The sequence below is a fragment of the Salarias fasciatus genome, chromosome 22 (assembly GCF_902148845.1).
Source record: "Salarias fasciatus chromosome 22, fSalaFa1.1, whole genome shotgun sequence".
NCBI lineage: Eukaryota > Metazoa > Chordata > Actinopteri > Blenniiformes > Blenniidae > Salarias > Salarias fasciatus.
In genome coordinates this window covers 9,223,560-9,241,671 of record NC_043765.1, presented here as the reverse complement: position 1 = coordinate 9,241,671, position 18,112 = coordinate 9,223,560, and the positions used below count along the sequence as shown (strand labels likewise).

General features: G+C 38.9%; 2 protein-coding genes across 3 annotated transcripts; both read right to left on the bottom strand.

The window, feature by feature from the left end:
• Nucleotides 1–352: 352 nt before the first annotated feature.
• Nucleotides 353–3,722, bottom strand: LOC115409962 (visinin-like). Its single transcript, XM_030121328.1, has 3 exons — nucleotides 3,251–3,722; nucleotides 1,625–1,736; nucleotides 353–1,290 (listed from the first exon to the last, which is right to left on the bottom strand). Exons 1-3 carry the CDS (start codon nucleotides 3,626–3,628, stop codon nucleotides 1,205–1,207), a joined length of 576 nt encoding a protein of 191 aa, XP_029977188.1. The 5' UTR covers nucleotides 3,629–3,722; the 3' UTR covers nucleotides 353–1,204.
• A 10,437-nt stretch (nucleotides 3,723–14,159) lies between these two features.
• Nucleotides 14,160–17,659, bottom strand: LOC115409589 (transmembrane protein 238-like). Of its 2 annotated transcripts, XR_003933993.1 has the most exons (4): nucleotides 17,541–17,659; nucleotides 16,555–16,712; nucleotides 14,534–14,923; nucleotides 14,160–14,171 (listed from the first exon to the last, which is right to left on the bottom strand). XR_003933993.1 is itself a non-coding variant. In XM_030120828.1 (3 exons), the coding sequence occupies exons 2-3, from the start codon at nucleotides 16,703–16,705 to the stop codon at nucleotides 14,760–14,762; spliced, it is 315 nt and encodes a 104-aa protein (XP_029976688.1). In that variant the 5' UTR covers nucleotides 16,706–16,712; nucleotides 17,541–17,659; the 3' UTR covers nucleotides 14,214–14,759. The 2 variants fall into 2 exon arrangements, 1 of the variants encoding a protein (XP_029976688.1); XM_030120828.1 differs by lacking the exon at nucleotides 14,160–14,171 and having other exon boundaries at nucleotides 14,214–14,923.
• Between the last annotated feature and the right edge of the window lie 453 nt (nucleotides 17,660–18,112).

Below are 18,112 nucleotides of genomic sequence, written 5' to 3'. Positions count from 1 at the left end.
GCGGCCCGTCAGCCTCATTTGCTTCGTGTTGGAAGGCATCCATGTCACAGATGGTGTTTGATACACGCAAGGTACCGTACGCAATGTTCTGTCCACAGGATAAGACTAACACATCTCAGTAGGATTGAGAATAAGCTGGAGAATGTTGTAAAAGTCAAATAGGTCAAAGTCTAAAAAGTGTCAGCAGTACCGAGAATTGTTTTGCTTATTGATTGATTGATAGCACACTGTGTTCTTCTGGCTTCACATGTGTGGTTTTCACTTGTTATTATTACTTCAACATAAGGAAAAACTCCATACATCACATGTTATCATAATTTGTTTTAATATATTGAATTTATTGCAAAGGGAAGTCCAAGATCAACACTTTGTTTTACATGTTGTTTCACATTAACAAATCTAAGCTCCATATTCACCACTTAACTAGGACAAAAACATGTAGGATTGTGTCATGAGAAGGTTTTAAATCCTTTAAGGGACACAAAATAAGACAAGGATGATTGATACCTCCTGCACTTACTGCAATAACACCATGAGCTACACGCTGGCCAGGGATTAAAAAAGGAAAAATCCCAGGATGGAATATGTAAAGACCAGCATTGGACACCCAGTGAAAAAAATTTTACAAAACTAACCTGACATATCAAATATCAAAATGTGTGACTGAAATGCTAAAACACATTTTATTTTAGTAAGTTAAAAACTAAACATTGAAGGTTTTAGAAATACTGAATGTGCCTCGTCTATGGCAGGTTCAATGAAGAAGCTACAGTTAGCAGTAAAAGCAAATAATGCATTATTGTATTTAAGTAAATGTGTGAAAGAGTCAGTTCAGTCACACACTGATCAGGGAATATTAACGTTGGCCTCATGCGAGATGGTATTTTGGATAAAGTTTGGAGGAAGTGTTCAAGCAATCTGGGATGCAATCCTGATGTCTTGGGGGATTTAGCACTTTCTTCACACACAGCAAAAAGCTCAGACAGCACTCATGCACATGCAACAAGAAGCTATAAAAAAAAGCCCTCAAGAGACTCTGAATCAAATCTGAACTGGAGCGTTTGGGCCGTCATCGTCACATCTGCAACGCGCTTCCATGTTCTGAAGGTGCTCTCAGGTGTGTTTGCGTTTGCAGGATGGAGGGTAAAGTGAAAAAAAGAGACAGAAGTGAAGACGTATGCAATAAATCTGCTGGACAGAGCGGTTATTTTGTAGGCTGATACTGAATCAAACGAAGGGCCTCGTCATTGTCCATTACTCCCTGGATGAACTCGCCCTCTGCGACTCGGTCTGGAGGGAGAAAAAAGACTGTAGTTTACATCACTGAAACATAAAAACATAAAACCAATTCTTTGCAGACAGACTATAAGACATTTTCTACAGTTCTACAATTTCATTTAGCAGACGCTTTTGTCCAAAGCGGCATTTTCAGGCTTTTCATTAAAAATAAACCTTACAGTTTAAGAAACATTTTCTCGTAATCTGAAAGAGGAATTTGTACGTAAGCTCCTGCAGTGTTGATGGTTATCAGTGCCACTTCTAAGGCAAAAGTGAATTTATGGATTCAGTGCAGCGTCTGAACTTCCTATCTCAGAATGTTGCAGCACAAACATCTCCATCTCACCATTTTCACCCTTCTCAAAGTAACCCCACAGTTTGTCCGCCCTCTTCTCGGCTGTGTTTTCATCGTCGGGTAAATTGGGAACTTCGTCTTTTGGAATCAGCTTGAAAATCGCCTGTTTAGAAAAAAACAAAAACAAAACAAAACAAACAATTTGGTTAAAGACATAAAATGACACAGATTCAAGTCTTATTGGATTTGACTGCACTGCAGCAAAAAAAAAAAAAAAAAAAAATCATTCGGCTGTCTGCATTATTGACTGTATTGTCAGGCACCATGCTTTATACTAGAGTATGACTTGATGACAGTCTGCGAGAGAAGCTACAGTGCAGAAATCCAGCTTTAATCTCCACCGTTTTGTCACATCTATGAGCTGATCTTCGGCCTTTTGACAGAAACAACTGTGGTGCAAAGGATTAAGCTTGACACGCGCTTTTGGCCTTTCTGGCTTTGTTCTATGATTATATGAGCTTTAATCTTGCAAATTGAAATGTGGTTGCTATAAATAGTCCCACGAGGGGGGTAAAGATTTGAAAGCATGGGTATTTCCATTATTTTGTCACCGTTGAGCCATAATCACCTTTGTGATTATGGTTTCTGTGAAACAGTAACCTGAACCTAAACATCTGAAGCATTTTATTGAACAGGAACAACTTTTAACAGGATTAAGTGAAAAAATGGGAATATTCTGCCTCAGCAGAAGGCAGAATCTATACCTGCAGCGATAGAGCAAAAAGATACGTACTTGATTTAAACAACAAGGCCAAGTTGGTGACATCTTGTATTTTTCAAAAAGATCCCCCTGCCTTTTCTTTAACATTTTTGTATTTCTCAAACTACCTTTAGGAGAAACTGACTGCTAAATTTTTTCCGGTTTTCCGGTTTTACATTAACACATCGATCATTTTCCTACATTCAAAGAGGCAAATAAGACTGAAAGCCATCAAACTTTACAGTCTTTTCCCAAACTATGAAAATAATAGAGATAAGCTAAATTTTTTGAAAGTTTTTTTTTTTTTTTTTTTTTTGGATAACAGCAATTTAGTAGGAGAAAGATTAAACTTTCATCTCTATTATATTTCCTAATAGAATATGATTCATACCTGGATGGCAGTAAACACATATTTAAATTTCTATCTCCCATTAAATTCTATTTCTATATTTATCCTCCTGTTTTCACTCTGATGTCTTAGTTCACTGTAAACCTTAAACTGTTTATCAGAATCGACGTCTAATCCCGTGCTTCTAATATGTTATCTAACAACGTCAGGCTGCGATTTGAGTAGTAGCTTTTAATACTGCAGTTAAATTGGGTACCAGACCTGTGATGAGAGGTCAATCAAGTGAAAGTTTTCCTGAAGTCAGATTAAAGTTGATCTATAAATATTCCTCTCTGTAATGTTTTAATTTATACGCTTGGTGTATTTCGTCCTCCACCTATTAAAAGTCCATTCAAGCTTCAGAAATCAGTTAAAAGGGCTGAATATGAACCTATTCACACTATTTTTGCATGTGTCAATCCAGCATTTTGCCAGACATTTGGAAGATCAATCGTTCATTTTCACAACCCTCAAACATCTTTGGTTGTTTGAAAGAGCGTCGCATCACTGCTGTTTCCCTGAAACTCACTGTGCAGATTTCTGTGACCTCTGACTTGGTGATGTATCCGTTCTTGTCGACATCGAACAGAGCGAAGGCCCACTCCAGCTTCCGGATGGTCTTCCCTGTTGACGTCATGTGGAGGGCAATGATGTACTCCTTGAAGTCCAGCGTGCCGTCGTCGTTTGTGTCGAAGGAGCGGAAGACGTGCTGGGCGTACGTGTTGGCGTCGCTCTCCGGGAAGAACTTGCCGTAGATGGACTGAAACTCCTCTTTTGAGATGCGGCCCGTGGGACACTGCTTCTTGAAGTTCTCATACCACTGGACGATCTCAGTCTCTGAGAACTTGGTGTTGAGCTTCAGGTCCTCCAGGATCTCCTTGGACACAGCTCCGTTCTTGTTTCCCATTGCTGCTGCTGTTGGAGATGCTTTAGAGTTCTATCAGCGTGTTGGGTTGTGGCCTCTTCGCTTTGTGAGGACAAATATCACACGGGTTCAGCCTCGAGAGCTGCTGCCTTAACTCCGAAGACACGTCCTCCTTGATCTCGGTCCTAACCTGCAATTCAACCCACACAAAGCAAATGCTGTGAAAAGAGCAGAAGCAGTTGGGTAAGCTCATTAATGCCAATCAACCATCAGCATTACCGACAGGAGGTGTCACGGACAAAGTTCACCGCAGGTCACGGCTCACCTGCTTGTTTACTCACATTTAAAGTGTGGTGCTGCAAACCACTTACCATTTAAAACGCCTTTAACCCAATAGGAATTTCACCAATTGAAAATAAATACTTGAAAAGATGCACTTAGTAGCCTTTCCTGTAGAGACAGCAGTCAGATGCTGTAGTGTGCCTCCACACAGGCTGGTGCTTTGGCATCACGGATACATTCTGAAGGCTGATAACTGTTGTATTTTAAGAGTGATCGAAGACTGGAAAGAAATTATTTAAATTAAATCAGAACTCAAGCTTTCATGTGTACTTTCATAATGCTTGATTAGTATAAATTTGAGATGAAATATGACATTATTTTCATAACTGCAGTCAATTTGTCCATCAAGAGTTTTTCATTAACAGTCACCTTAGTTTCCTCTTTCAACCTTGAGTTATGCTAGTTGGACAAAGATAATTTAATGATTTGGTTTCAAATTTGGATTCATTCATGGCCAAATAACTGAAGGCATGTGTCTGTAATTGCAGCTTTAGTGCAACAGCAGAAACTTACAATCATCCACATCACTATCTCAAAATGTACACTAAAAGATAAAGAGATATTTAGTTTCTTTTTTGTTACTAATGCTTCACAGCTTAGATAGAAAATTATCGAAATGCTAAAAAAAAGAAAAACTGCAACAACAATCAAAAAAACAAACAAACAAAAAAAAGTCCACCAAAAGGTCTAAAAGACCAGGATGTGAGCCAGTGCCATGTTCACCTCAACTGGAACTAGCATCTCCATCCTCACAATAATGATTAAAATGTGTAAATTAATCTACGATGACAAACTGCTCCACCAATGAAAGGTTTGAATAAATTTGACTTTTCCCTGAAATGCATCATAGATCAACAGGTCAATGTTCAAAGATCATCTGAAGTGTGAGACAAATTCAAAATAAACAGCTTACACTGATCAGAATCACCAGAATCAAATGTGTGAGTAAATGTAACATTAGGCGATAAAATTAGAAAGGTTGCTCAGAATTTACTCCAGCATGGCATCAATAACAAACAATATCAAAAGATTACATCAATAATAACAGTACGATAAAGGGTTTTAATTGCAAGCAGAATGCATCAGTTTCCCCTTTTAACTGCAGATTCTTCCTGAAAACTGAAGTGATTCTCCTTTAAAAGTGACCCGTACGAAATTAGATCAAATTACTACCTCTGGCTGCAGGTGTGTAAAGAAGTGTAAAGGTTCTTCAGAGTCTGTCAGTGTGAAGCTGTGTGTGCCGCAGGCCTCCTACCTGTGTGATCAGTCCAGCTCCAGGACAAACAGTGATGCTCTGACGGCGAGCAGCCCAGGAAATCTGCTTTCACCTGCTGAGATAAGTCAATTAATCCCCAAGGCGGAGCAACAACAGCGTCCATGTGAACCCCCAAGCTGCTATTTTCGCCAACATAGTGAGTGATCCTAATGTTCACGTGCAGTTATAAGGTGTGGATCAAGTTGGGCCCACACAGGTGGAAACACTGTGTAGATTCATCTTCTACCTAAGTTCAGCAAAAAAATAAATCAGTAAAATAGTCAAACAGAAAATACAAGTTCACTGATTTGCCTGTGTGTTTGGTCACATTATGGCCATTTAAAATGTTTAAGAACTGATGTTAATGTGTAGGCTCTTCCAAATGTCCCTGGATTGATGTTACAGCTTCAAAATCGAAGCAAGAACTGAGATCATCAAACAAAATGTTGGAAGTGTTGATGAGAAGGTGCAAATAGTGGCTTTCTGACATGCAACCCTCCAATGGCTGAAACCTTTTTTAAATCCAAGCTCAAATCTTTTCTCTTCTCACTGACTCTTAATAAAGAGCGGTGCTGCAGGCTATTTTATTCATCATCATTTCATTCCTCCAGTCATTTATCCTTCTTGTGATTGTGACTCTGATTATCTCAGGCTGTCAGAAAAAAGAAAAACTAAACTGATCCATTGATTTATTGATTTACTCATTCATTCATTCATCAGCTATTTGAAACTAGAAACACAGACATTGTTGCATAGTTTATCTTTTGCAGCTATTCCATGCAGCTGTCTGACCTCACACTGCATATTTTATGCATAAAAATGGAAATGTGAACTTTGCTGTGGTTCAACCTCATAGCAAGAATGTTCCAGATTCCAAACTAGCTTGGGGCCTTTTGCAGATTTCTTCGTACAGTCAATAAATATGAGCTCAAGAGTAAATTAACTGAACAGCGATTTTTTATTGAAGATGAGTGGATGGAAAGTTTTTAAACATTACAACTGAACCTTTTAAATAAACTTATTTTGCTTTTCTGGTACTTTGGAATAATTGTCACAAAACTTTAAATCTGGACAAACCAATTTTTTAAAACATAAAAAAAGAGCTATTTACAGCTGAACAAATGGATTCTGTATTTATAGATTATATCAGTTTAAATAAAACTGTTGGTGATAATAATCTTCTTTATTCATGTGGTCTGACAGTTCTACTTTTAATAAATCATGACTTATTTAATGTGTTTTAATAATTCAAGCACGCATTGATGAGAAACGGCATAGACGGACAAAGAAACATATTATTCAGGCATATTTTGATGAAGTCCATTTCTCACTATCTCCACAGGTTTTAGGTTTTTCAGTTTTAGGGTTGTATGGAGTTCAATGAAAAAATATCAACAGGATTGTTTGAATTTCATCTTTTCTGACTTTGATGGAGACTGCATCATTTGTTACAGTCGTAGCGGCAGGAAATTAGAAAAATGTGACTGTATGATTCAAAATGAAAGAGATCTTTTATGCAAGAAAAGGAGAAAGTGGATATTTTAAAGAATTAATTACACTGCACGGTAAGATTGATCCTGCTTCCTCGGATTTCCCAGCACATTGCTGCGTGATGCTGTGAGAGTGACTGAGAGGTTAGACATGGAACACGGGGTGAAAAGTCAATGTAAATCTCTGGACTAGCAGGATTCCCTGCAGCTCTCCTCCACGCTGAAAACAAGTCAGCTGACCCAGCTTGCCCCTGGACCGCTGCCTGATGACGAGCACGCCACAGCTTTTATCTGCAGCAAAAATAAACCTGATCAAGTGAAGTGACAAAGTAAACCCGAGTTGTTTCCCAAACTACCTCCGACCTCCGGGCCGGCCAAGAATTAGCCGTTTAAATCCAGGGAGCGTTGGCGGGAGGAGGGCGGCTCTCCTGTGGGATCCAAATGTGCTTAACAGAGCGCTGACCGCTGACCCACCATCTGCTGTCAGCCCGTCTGTACCGAAACGCTCCCTCGTCCAAAACAGAGCACCTGCACCCGGGGGAAACCGCATCCCTCCCCATCAAAAGGTGTCAACGGCCCACGAGACGCCGGGAGGAAGTTCATTGTCTGATTGCCGCTGAGCTCAGAGGTCACGGCCTCAGTGCCAGACGACGTGTAACCACTCTGACCTCTCCCCTCCCAGCGCTCACCTCTCCATCCACTCACCCGTGTGGATCTGCCGGTTAAGTAAATATTCTAATACAAGAATGAAATCACACCGATAGAAGTCAAATCCCTCATCCTGAATCACTTAATGAAGCATCTCAGTTAGTATGTAGACTTGATATTGGGTCAATACATCTTTAGTGGTAACCTACAAGTTTTCTTCTTCTCATCTGAAGCTGTCAACACAATGTGACGCGTGTGTGTGTTTGAGGTTTGCCCACTGTGCAGGGAGGATTTCACGGGCCCACTGCCCTGTCTGTGTAACCCCCCTCCTACACACACACACACACACACACACACACACACACACACACACACACACACACACACACACACACACACTTCATGTATGGGGTAATTGGGAGAATGTATAGTTTATGTTTTATGTTATGTAGAATTCTGAGTTGGGAATTGAGTTGGGAAAAAGATTACCATAGCTTATTCTGTTCTTTCATTGGCCAATCAATTTACACATTTCCTCTGCCTGCCCTGCTGTAATGGCTGATTATGAAATTAAAGTCTGCATTTTTGACAAAACATGGATTCAGGCTGCAGTCTCTCAGGTGAACGTAACACCCACTGTTCATGAATGTGGGTGTGGGGGGCACACAGCATGTATATATCACACAGAGCTGTGTGAACCGCTATTGACCCACGACAGCATTAAGCTGATTGATCTCTCTCCTGTATTAAATAAAACAACTTAATTGCTGCTGACATGCTGAGGTCCTAACTCCGACATGGCTCCGCCCTCTTGGCGGCCCGTTCCAGCCCTCCACAGGTGATTTGGATTTCACCATCTGGCCACTGAGAGCTTTGCAGGGCAGTGGCAGGGAGGCTGGTGAGGACATGGAGCACCAATGTCACCTTATGAGCCTCCCAGACGTACTCGGAAAACATGCGCATACCCAAACTATCCGGCTCTGATCGCTTAATCAGACCTTTAATAATGCAATTTGTATTCATTTAGAAGAATGTTTCCTGAGTAGGGTACTGCCAGGTAAGTTGAGCTGAATTTCTGGCTTTTACAATAAATTGAATCATTAAATAAACCACAATCATTTTGCGGTCCCTCCCCTCAGCTTCACCATTATGAGTTATACAAAGTTTAGCTGTTTTCAGGTTGTGAAATTTTTCAATAAAGTTCTCACAAATCAACTGAAACCCTCCGTGACAGGTAGCTCACCTGGGTTCAACAAAAAAAATCAGGAAAAAAATCAGCTTGTAGAAGTCATAAGATAAACCTAAAAACACCCAAACGCGATCACTTTTAAAATGCATTGTTTTCTATGACGCCTCATGGTGAGTGAGTGCCGACCATGCTGACAGCAAACAATCAAACATTCTGTCAAACAGATTCTTATCTGACAATTCGAGGTAAGACCTCAATTAGACAGTTTATTATTTTCATTTAATAGTTAGCTGCCTGCAGGCTTTCACCACATGTACTAAATACTGAGTTTTGCACCTGTTGGAAAACTAAACCTGAACAAAATCCCCCAAAATAAAATGTCTCTGATTAAAAAGGTTTAATCTTTCTCCTGTGTTTTCTGACAAAGTCAACAGTTTTTGAAAGGTTGAGAGAAATTGGCAAATTCGAAGCTCTGGTAAAAGAGTGAAACAGTAAAAATAGCTAAAATAGGTACAGGATAGGGTTTACAGAAAGTTGGACAACTTAAACTGCTCAAATGGATTAAAAGGCTCAAATTGCGATAATACCTTGTTATATCCAAAACAGCTGCAACTGTTCAAACTGTTCAAAAACAAACTTCAAGTGACCTAAACTAGAAACAGCTCAAAATGCAGAATTTTTAACTGGGAACATAGTTCCTTTAATTTCAGAAATTCAGCATGGGTTACACTGTTTTTATATTTTATCACAGCAACCGTGTTACCTTTAGGGTTAAACTTGCAGATTAATTATATTTTATTTGAAAGCTCTTTTCCTCATAAAAGTTGCAGACTCTAGATTTAAGCAGCCTCACATCTTAAAACACAGAGTGAAAATACAGCTTCAATCCAAAGACAGAGACTGTTTAACTCCACTAGAAGTTACCCAAAGTGTGATTAAACTAGTCACAGTCCATTTTGCTTTTTTTATGCACTTTAACTTGCTGCTAATTTTAATAGTGTGTTCTTTTCTTTACTTTTGTAGACTTCATGCTTTAGTGTTCAGGACACTTCATTGAGTTTGTGTTCTCACACATGTACAGTTTATTCATGTATTATTTTCTTTTTACTGATGGAAGTTTGCCAAACTGGTTGGGCTGGGGCTTTTCTAATTCCACCGTCCACAGCAACTCTTAAAAGTTGTGTTGTACTGGACACTGCACATTACTACTCAATTAGTGTTACTTTGCTTACTACTGAAAAGATAGAGCAGATAGCATCAGACACCAGCTGGCTTTTATACCTGAAGTTTATCTAACCCCACTGGTTGAAGCAGTATTGTCACATGCATTACTTTAATGTGCATATAAAGCAGTCTTTATATATTTCCTTCAGTGCCATACATAATTGTGCCATAAAAAGAAGATCGGAAGTGTAAGTGTGTTTTCCTGTGGGTACTCTGGTTTACTCCCATATTCTGAAAATACGTATTTCGTATTTATGAAATAAATGCATTAAAAAAGTGTTCTGACTGGGAGAAAAAGACACTTTCAAAAGCAGAAGCTGAAAATACGACCTCCTTATCCATTAGCACTCCATGTCAATCGTCTTGAAAGAAACAGGGAATTATCAATTATGACCAGTTTTGAGGCTTCTTGATCAAACACGGATGATATCAGATTGAACAGGTCTTCTTCTGTTTGCAGGTCTCATTAAGCTCCAGGAAACACTGTCAGAAATAATGTGTTTGAGTTTCAGATTGATGTGTTTTTTTCAGTCAGCAGGCCAAACTTTACCTGAGTTACCCTCATACATTAAGCCCTGAAGCATGTGCTAAACCAAGTGGATTAGATGTGGACTTGAGAATTATTCACTGCTGCACTTATATGACCCAGGGGTGGACTGAACTTTGCTTCCAGGTCATTTTCATGTTAAAAGTGCTGAAAGTTTAAGGCAAACTTTTCCGCATGCGTCGTAAAACCCTCCTTCCACTACCAGAGCTCCAGGAATCCCCTCGCCACTTTGCTTTTGAGAGACTTTTCACCTGCAGACAGTGTTTGTACAGCAAATAATTGGATTATGAAGACAGTGTGTATGTGTAAACATACACACTGTCTTCATAATCCAATTATTAGCTGTACGAACACTGTCTGTGAAGGAAGGCCGCATGCGTGTGTGTGTGTGTTTGTTTTCACTGACCTTGTTATCTGACCAACAGCCTCCTGCAGCACAAAAAAGCAGATAGCATGAACAACCTCAAACTAATTATTTTCATTTAAGCATATTTTATCACTGAATTTGTTCAAAGTGTAATGAAGATTAAGTCAATTGATAACATAAACTTCAAAGCCGCTACTTTGAAGACAGCAGAGCACTATGAACAAGAATTTACAAAACATTTCTGAATAAAATGATGTAATTAGTTTCAGTAAAATTCAGTTTTTTATGTTTAGTGGCTTGCGAAATTAAAAAAAAAATTGAAAAAAAAAAAAATACAGTGATCGATGTTTCATTAGCATTGCAGGTCAAAATGCACAGTATTTATCAATGTATTGAAATATAAATGAAATGAATCAGATAAGGCAGGACAAAATCACATTCCAGTTTTCCAGAAGCTTCTCTGGAGTAACAAAAAATGTCTCTGAATCAGTCGCATGTTAAAACAAGGATGAGCTAGTTTGAAGAATATCTAAGAAAGTACTAATTTACTTTACTTTCATCCCTTTTTGGATTCAGATGGGGCTGAAATCAAAGATTTGTAGAGATAGCTGAAAAATCGACCTAGGTACAGTTTGGAATAAACTGCTGCTTGCCAACTTCAATGAGAAAATATTTTTTTAACTGTATATAAAATAAATGAAATTATAGTTCTGTATGTTTATATTCACCATTACAAGGTCTGATCATGTTCTCTTGTTCCAGTGTGTCACTTATTATCTACACATTTATTTCCGAGCCACAGATGTGACCTCCCTGTGCTCCCTCGCCTCCCCCAAAACAGCGTCCAATTAAACTTCAGCCTAAATTAAACTTTCTCTATCTGGGAATAGATTCCTGCAGGTTGGGCCAAAAGCTCTCATAATGCCAGCACTGATTTTCCGTTCCCTTTAGTGACTCCCTGCCTTCTGTGCGGAGCTGCCAAATCCTCCTTACACTGCCTCACATCAACCATCTCCACTGTGTGTCTGCGTCTCGATCTCCTTCTGTTCCTCCATTTTAATCCCCTCCTCCTCTTTCAATCAAGGGATTCTCCTTCCAAGAACAATCTAAACCAGGTTGCGGGTTAAAGGTGACATTCTGAGAGGGAAAGGTTTGTCTCAAAAGCCAGCGGACTTGAACTACTAATCCAATAAATCCAGACTATTTAGTATCTGTAGCCTGAAGGGAAAATCCTCCTTCTAAAAGAGGAACGGATGATAGACAGATGAGGTGCAGTGTTGTGGGAACCAAACAGGAAGCCTCTCAAATGCCCTGCAAAGTTTCTCCTCTTTACAAAATTGAAGTAAATGCTCCAAAAGAGCAGAGACATGCTTCTTTATACTTCAAGGAAAACTCTAGACTTTGTTGCTAGATCTGAGGGACAAAGTCAGACCACCTTCAACCAAACCTCCACCAGTTCACGTTCTCACCAGTCTTTTTGAGATGAACAGAAACATATTTATCAATCCCAAAGTGGAAATTACTTCTCTGTATCTAACCCACCCGATTCATAATTAACCTAATCTCAATATTTAGAAACAGTGGGGCGGCAGACTTGAAGTGACCAGAGGGCCTGCTAGGGGTCAAGGGTCACTATAATCTATCAGCAGAGAGATTCGAACATGCAAAGTTGTAAATGTTTTTATGTGTTTGTGTAGTTCCTCACGGGATTCCCTGGTGGTCAGCTGGCTGTGTATTGGGAGGAATAAGATGTGTTTGAGGCAGTGTGTGTGTCTGTGTGTGTGTGCATGTGTTCGGAACAATACCTTAGATTCACCGTGTGTGTGTGTGTGTGTGTGGAACACGTGGAGTTTTTGTTATTCTGGTATGAAGCTAGTTTGACAAGATTTCAAAGTTTCATATGGATTTCAATCTGTTGATAATGTTCAGGTGATTTTCAGAGAAAACAGTTTTTTCCCAAGACCTAAAAATTAACCCACAGAAGACACTTCAAAAGGAGATCATTTCCCATCGACCCTGCAGGCCTGACTCCTGAGCAAGACTGAAAAGAGTTTGAAAACAGAGAGTAAACGTGGTGCTCTGCTTGCTTTTCACTTCCAAATTAGATTCCTCATCAATCACACATGAGGAAAAAAAAATGTTTTAACAAACTGCAAGGTAATAATCACATCATTTGCTTTCTCGTAGCCCTGAAAACCGAACGGGATTGTCTCAAGTATGAACAGACTTTGTCTACTTACGGGGGATGTCACAGCAACATGCATCGCAGACATGACCAGTTTTTACCCTTAAATCCCTGATTACTGCAACCTGGACTTGAACCTTGATCCTCCACACTATCAAGGCTTAAGTACCGGGAGGGAACTGGGATAGTATGCTGATTTAACATTGAGATAATTGAGCATTTGAATCTGACTCATTGCTCTGACCTTCACACTCTAATTTTTAAAATGATTTCAGTGAGGAAGACCTTTACCTTTTCATTCAGTCCCTGCAGGATGTGATGCATTTATCTGGAGTCACTCTATCTGTGCATATCACAGCAACATACAGAAATCTTTTGACAGACTACTTTGGATTGATGAGGCCCTCTTCTGCCAGTAAACGGGATTTCAGTGAAATTTGGTTCATTAAATGAGCCATTCTGATCTGTAATTCCCCGCTGTTAAAGCTCTTTCAGAAAGAGGAAGATGTTTTGTGAAGATGAGGCTGATGACAAAGGTGAGACGTTACATCACCTCACCTTTCAGAAACTTGCTGACCTGTCTGGTCTCGTCTGACCTGCCACTGGTCCCTTTTAAGTAACTGAAATGGATCTAATCATTCTTTTTGTGGCGTGAAAAAGTGGGTCACGGTCCCACTATAGGACCAGTCGCAAACTACTTTATTAGTCCTTTGCTGATGACATGTTACCTCCCATTATTTGGTAGCTTGAATTAGATAGGAAAGTTTCCTCCTTGAAGGGAGGGGTATAATCAGCTCAGGGAAGCGCCTGTCTTGATGCTCCTCTTTGCTTTTTATAGACATTGCAATCATGAGTTCAGATGGAGTTCATTACTCAGCTTGTACAGAGGAGCAGTGAAAAGTTTTTAACTCCTAAAAACAGGAGGATTTATATTTTGGTGTGAAGTTTGCGGCATTTAAAAGTCAGATCTTTTCATTTTCCAACACGTTATATTGATGTTGTTGTAGTTCGCATTACTCACCAGCAGAGGTCAGCACAGCATTCAGATTGCTTAATTAGTTATTTTGTGGCTAAAATAAAAGTTTCCATTTACTGATGATCTACAAATTTAAAACTGGACAGAACAAGAGCTCACCTAATGACAGCTTGTGTGTAGAAGTGGAAAATACATAAATACACACCCAGAAAATGGAGGTGTTACTGCTGTCTGATGTGAAGTAAACACGTTGTCACTCAGACAGTATAGCTAAAACTGAAATGAAATAATGCTTTATTCTGCTTGCCATTCGTCATACTGGTGCAACCATGTCAACACACTCTTTTCATCTCTTCCTATCTCTGGAAAATCTGCCAAGGTTTTCTAATTGAAACTGCAGGCTATAGCAGGCAAGTGTAGCTTGGCTGTCTCTTGATATTTTCCGTTTGCAAAGCAGCAGATAACACATCAAGTTAGACTGATCTCATTGGCAAAAGTCACGACTGCATTTCTTTTAACGAATGGCGCCATCTGGAGGCTGAAAAGTGAATAAATTTCAGGATATATAAAATACTAAAATCTCATGTTTTCAACAAAGCATTATAAAGGTGAACAAAATCAGTCATAATGAAGCGAAAAAAAACTGTCTTTGAGATAACGTGTATAAATATGTGAAAGATGAAAAAACCTAATTTATAGAAATATTTTTATTGAAATCCAACACATAACCACTGTAACAATGAAATGAGCTTTTATCAAACACTGAAGGTAAATAAAATTGAACAGATACAAAAATTCAGTGTGATTTTGTAACAGGAAAACTTTCAGCTGAAATGTTTCTGGCATGCTTATTAACACCTTTCTGAACACTTTGAGTGTGTTTCTTGAATTAATACTGACGACTACAGGCAGATTTTCGAGGTGTAACAGACCCGCGGACCCCCCGTCGCTCAGAAGTGGTTCCTGTAGGAGTGGATCTTGCGGCTGAGGTTGCGGGCAAGTCGGTCGACTGCGCTGCTGATGTGTCCCAGCTCCTTCTTGGAGGTCAGGCCTTCGATGTTCCCACTGTACCAGAGCACCCACCCGGCCAGAGATGCGACCACGAACAGAGCTCCTGAACACAAGTCAGCACATGATCGCTCAGTTACCACGGCTTGATCACAAAATGCAGAAAACAGGGAGATGAACATAGTGTAGTTGGAGAAAATTAATGCATTCATTTGAAAGTAATATTTGCATCTAAAAATAAAAATCATGACAATATTATCACTATGTGCTCTTATCAAAGGTGATTCAACCATCCGACTCCTTCCATTGCGTTTATTTTCTTGCTATTGAATATATTTGTGTCATAACAATATCATCCTCATCAGTGTTGGTCAAGTTACTTGGAAATAATAATTACTTACTGATTACTTCACCAAAAAGTAATCCAGTTACTTTATTAATTTTGAAAAGTAATCAGTTACTTTATTAGTTTACTTACTTTTCAAAAACAACACGCACAATGTGAATACACTATAAAGCAATAGAGCTTTCTATTCTTTCTGCATATTCCATCATATAAAATTGAGACAAATGAAAGTGAATCCTTATTAAATGTCTTATTAGTTTCAGTCTTAACTTTATGCACATTACATTGACCATATTTTATGAAAATAAAGTCATTCTATGACAACATATTTATGCATATTCCAGCATATAGTATACATTCCTTACTCCTTCATTCGAACAAAAAAAAAAAAAATGCAAAGATAAAATGAATATTGGTGTGGATCCTTCTGGCAAGCACATAATGAAAGAGAGAAATAAAATCACTAAACGTGGGCAACATGTCCTCAGCAGTATAGACAGTGATAAGCTTATTCAGTTCAGCAACATTAAGTCCTGTTGCTTTAAGTCTAATTTCACCTGTTTATCAGGAGAAGAGCCCTCAGACGTTCACCCGGTGGGGATGTGGTCTCCATAGCAGGCATGCCAGTGGTCAGTGGTTGTATCCGGGGGTTCCTCACTGAGTTTCATATTCCCATGGTGACTTGCAGGGTGCATGCTCAGGTTTTAGCTGGATTTTTGTTTTTTTAGATAAAATCTTTCTTTCCACACAGTGCGTACAGCAAACGCTGGTCTTATTTTTCCACCACTGAGTCAAACTCGAAGGTGAAATATTGGTACTTCCATGCATCCTGCTCTCTCCCACTCCATGGTGTCCATCACGACACGTGTCTGTTGTTCACCACTGATGACACGCTGGATTTACGTCTTTGTCACCAGGCAGTCTCATGAAACACAGTCACGTTTTAGTAATGCAGTAACACAGCTTGTTTTCAGGAAAGTAAAGGTAATTTAATTACTGTATTTGCAATTGTAATTCCTTACTTTACTCATTACTTGAAAAAAAAAATGTATTACAGTTAACTTATTACTATATGGCATGATAAACATCATGACTTCCTGTGATGATATTTGACAGTATCATCCTGTGTGCTGGGGTTTTCCACAGTGGTGTGGTTAGTCATGAAAAGCTCGGAGCTAAATGTTTATTGTGCCTGTAAAATTCACCTGGTTTTAGGCTATTCTTGTTTTGATTTTGTCATTTTTTGACTGTATGTTCAAAATACATTTAATGATCAGTTCAAAATCACTTACAAATATTTCTTGACTGTATGAAGCTATAGGTACAATTCAATTCATTCATGAAGCCAGTTCTGTGTCTAGTTCTGACTACAAACTGAGGTTCAGACACACCTGTATAGACCAGCATGTCTCCATAGTCCTGTCCTTTGGTCTCCAGCCGAGCGAACACCCCCACCAGCAGAGCGGTTCCTCCCAGCAAATCCATCACCACGGCGAAAACCAGCGCCAGCTTACAGTGAGACAGGCCATCACACAGCCCCATGGTGCAGCTGAGGAGAGGGAGTGGAGGCCACACTGTTATTGTCTCACCATCAAGACAATGAACATCTGTGTTTGAGTAATTTAAACAAAGGTATATCATTGATTGTACATGTTCAGTTACAAAAACAATGAATCATCAAAGTATTGCTAACTTCTTGTGCTATTAGTTTCCGTGTATTTCTTTATAATTTAAGGTATATTGTTATCACAGATAATGATGGAATGTTTTAAATGCAATGCAAAAAAAGACAAACTATCAAGACCAATGATGTGTGTTTACTTCAGTAAACAATTTTAATTGTTCACAGTGTATTACATAATCTGCATTATCTACAACAAAAAAGTTTTATATATAGGTTAAACTCAAAACGAATGTCAGAAACTACAGTAAATAATCCTTTGGTGCAGCTTCCAAAATGGAAATTTCAATACAAGATGAGTGGGATTTAAAAGTAAATATAATATTTGTAATTGTGTGGTTCCTTCTTCACATTCATTCATTCCTTTTTTCACGTTTAACATTTAAAATACATTTCAACTGAATTGAATTTTGCTCCAGTTCCGCAATAAAACAAAATTTAGTGGATGTAAACAGTTTATAACAACAACAATGTAACTGTCCTGGGCTTTTGGTTGACGGACGCTCTGTTTAATGTTAACGAAGAGGTCATCACTTATCAATGTGGCGTACTTTTTTCAAAAAAAGACGAAAGGCTATCATTGATTTCATATTTACCTTTCGGGAGACAACCTGTCCATCACGTGAGCCACTGCGGAATAATTCCGATTTTCCTAAATCTCAATTTCACGTTTTTCACAAATTCATGTTGACTTACCTGCAATTGAAGCCCGTTCCGAACCCGAAACCTTTAAGTTTGAGGGTTTTGTGCACTTTTTGTGTCTCGTTTTCTTCTGTTCCGCCTTTACCTGCACCGACGCCCCGCCTCGAGAAGTCCACGAGCACGCAAACCTACCTGGTGACGCATTTCCGCTCTGGGTGTCTCTTCTTTTCATTCTGCAACAATTCCCCTTTTCTGAACCTGGAACTGTTTCACAAGAGCAAATTTGTGTAATGTTCACATAAAAAAAAAAAAAAAAAAAAAAAAAAACTTTCATAAGAGCAATCATAAATGAATGGATGGATGGATGGATGGATGGATGAATAAATAAAATAAGAAAGAAAGAAAGAAATACCATCTGCTTGCATAAATTGTAATCATATTTGCACAGACAAAAAACTAAACGACAGACAGATATTCCATTATTTGTCCCGCAACATAAAAAATTGCATCCTTACAGCAACCAGGCCAAGGCAAATAAATAGTGTTGCCACAGGAATAAATTGGAACATGCAAAACAATAAATACATATAATAAGATGACGTTATTTACGTTCTTTAAAAATTACA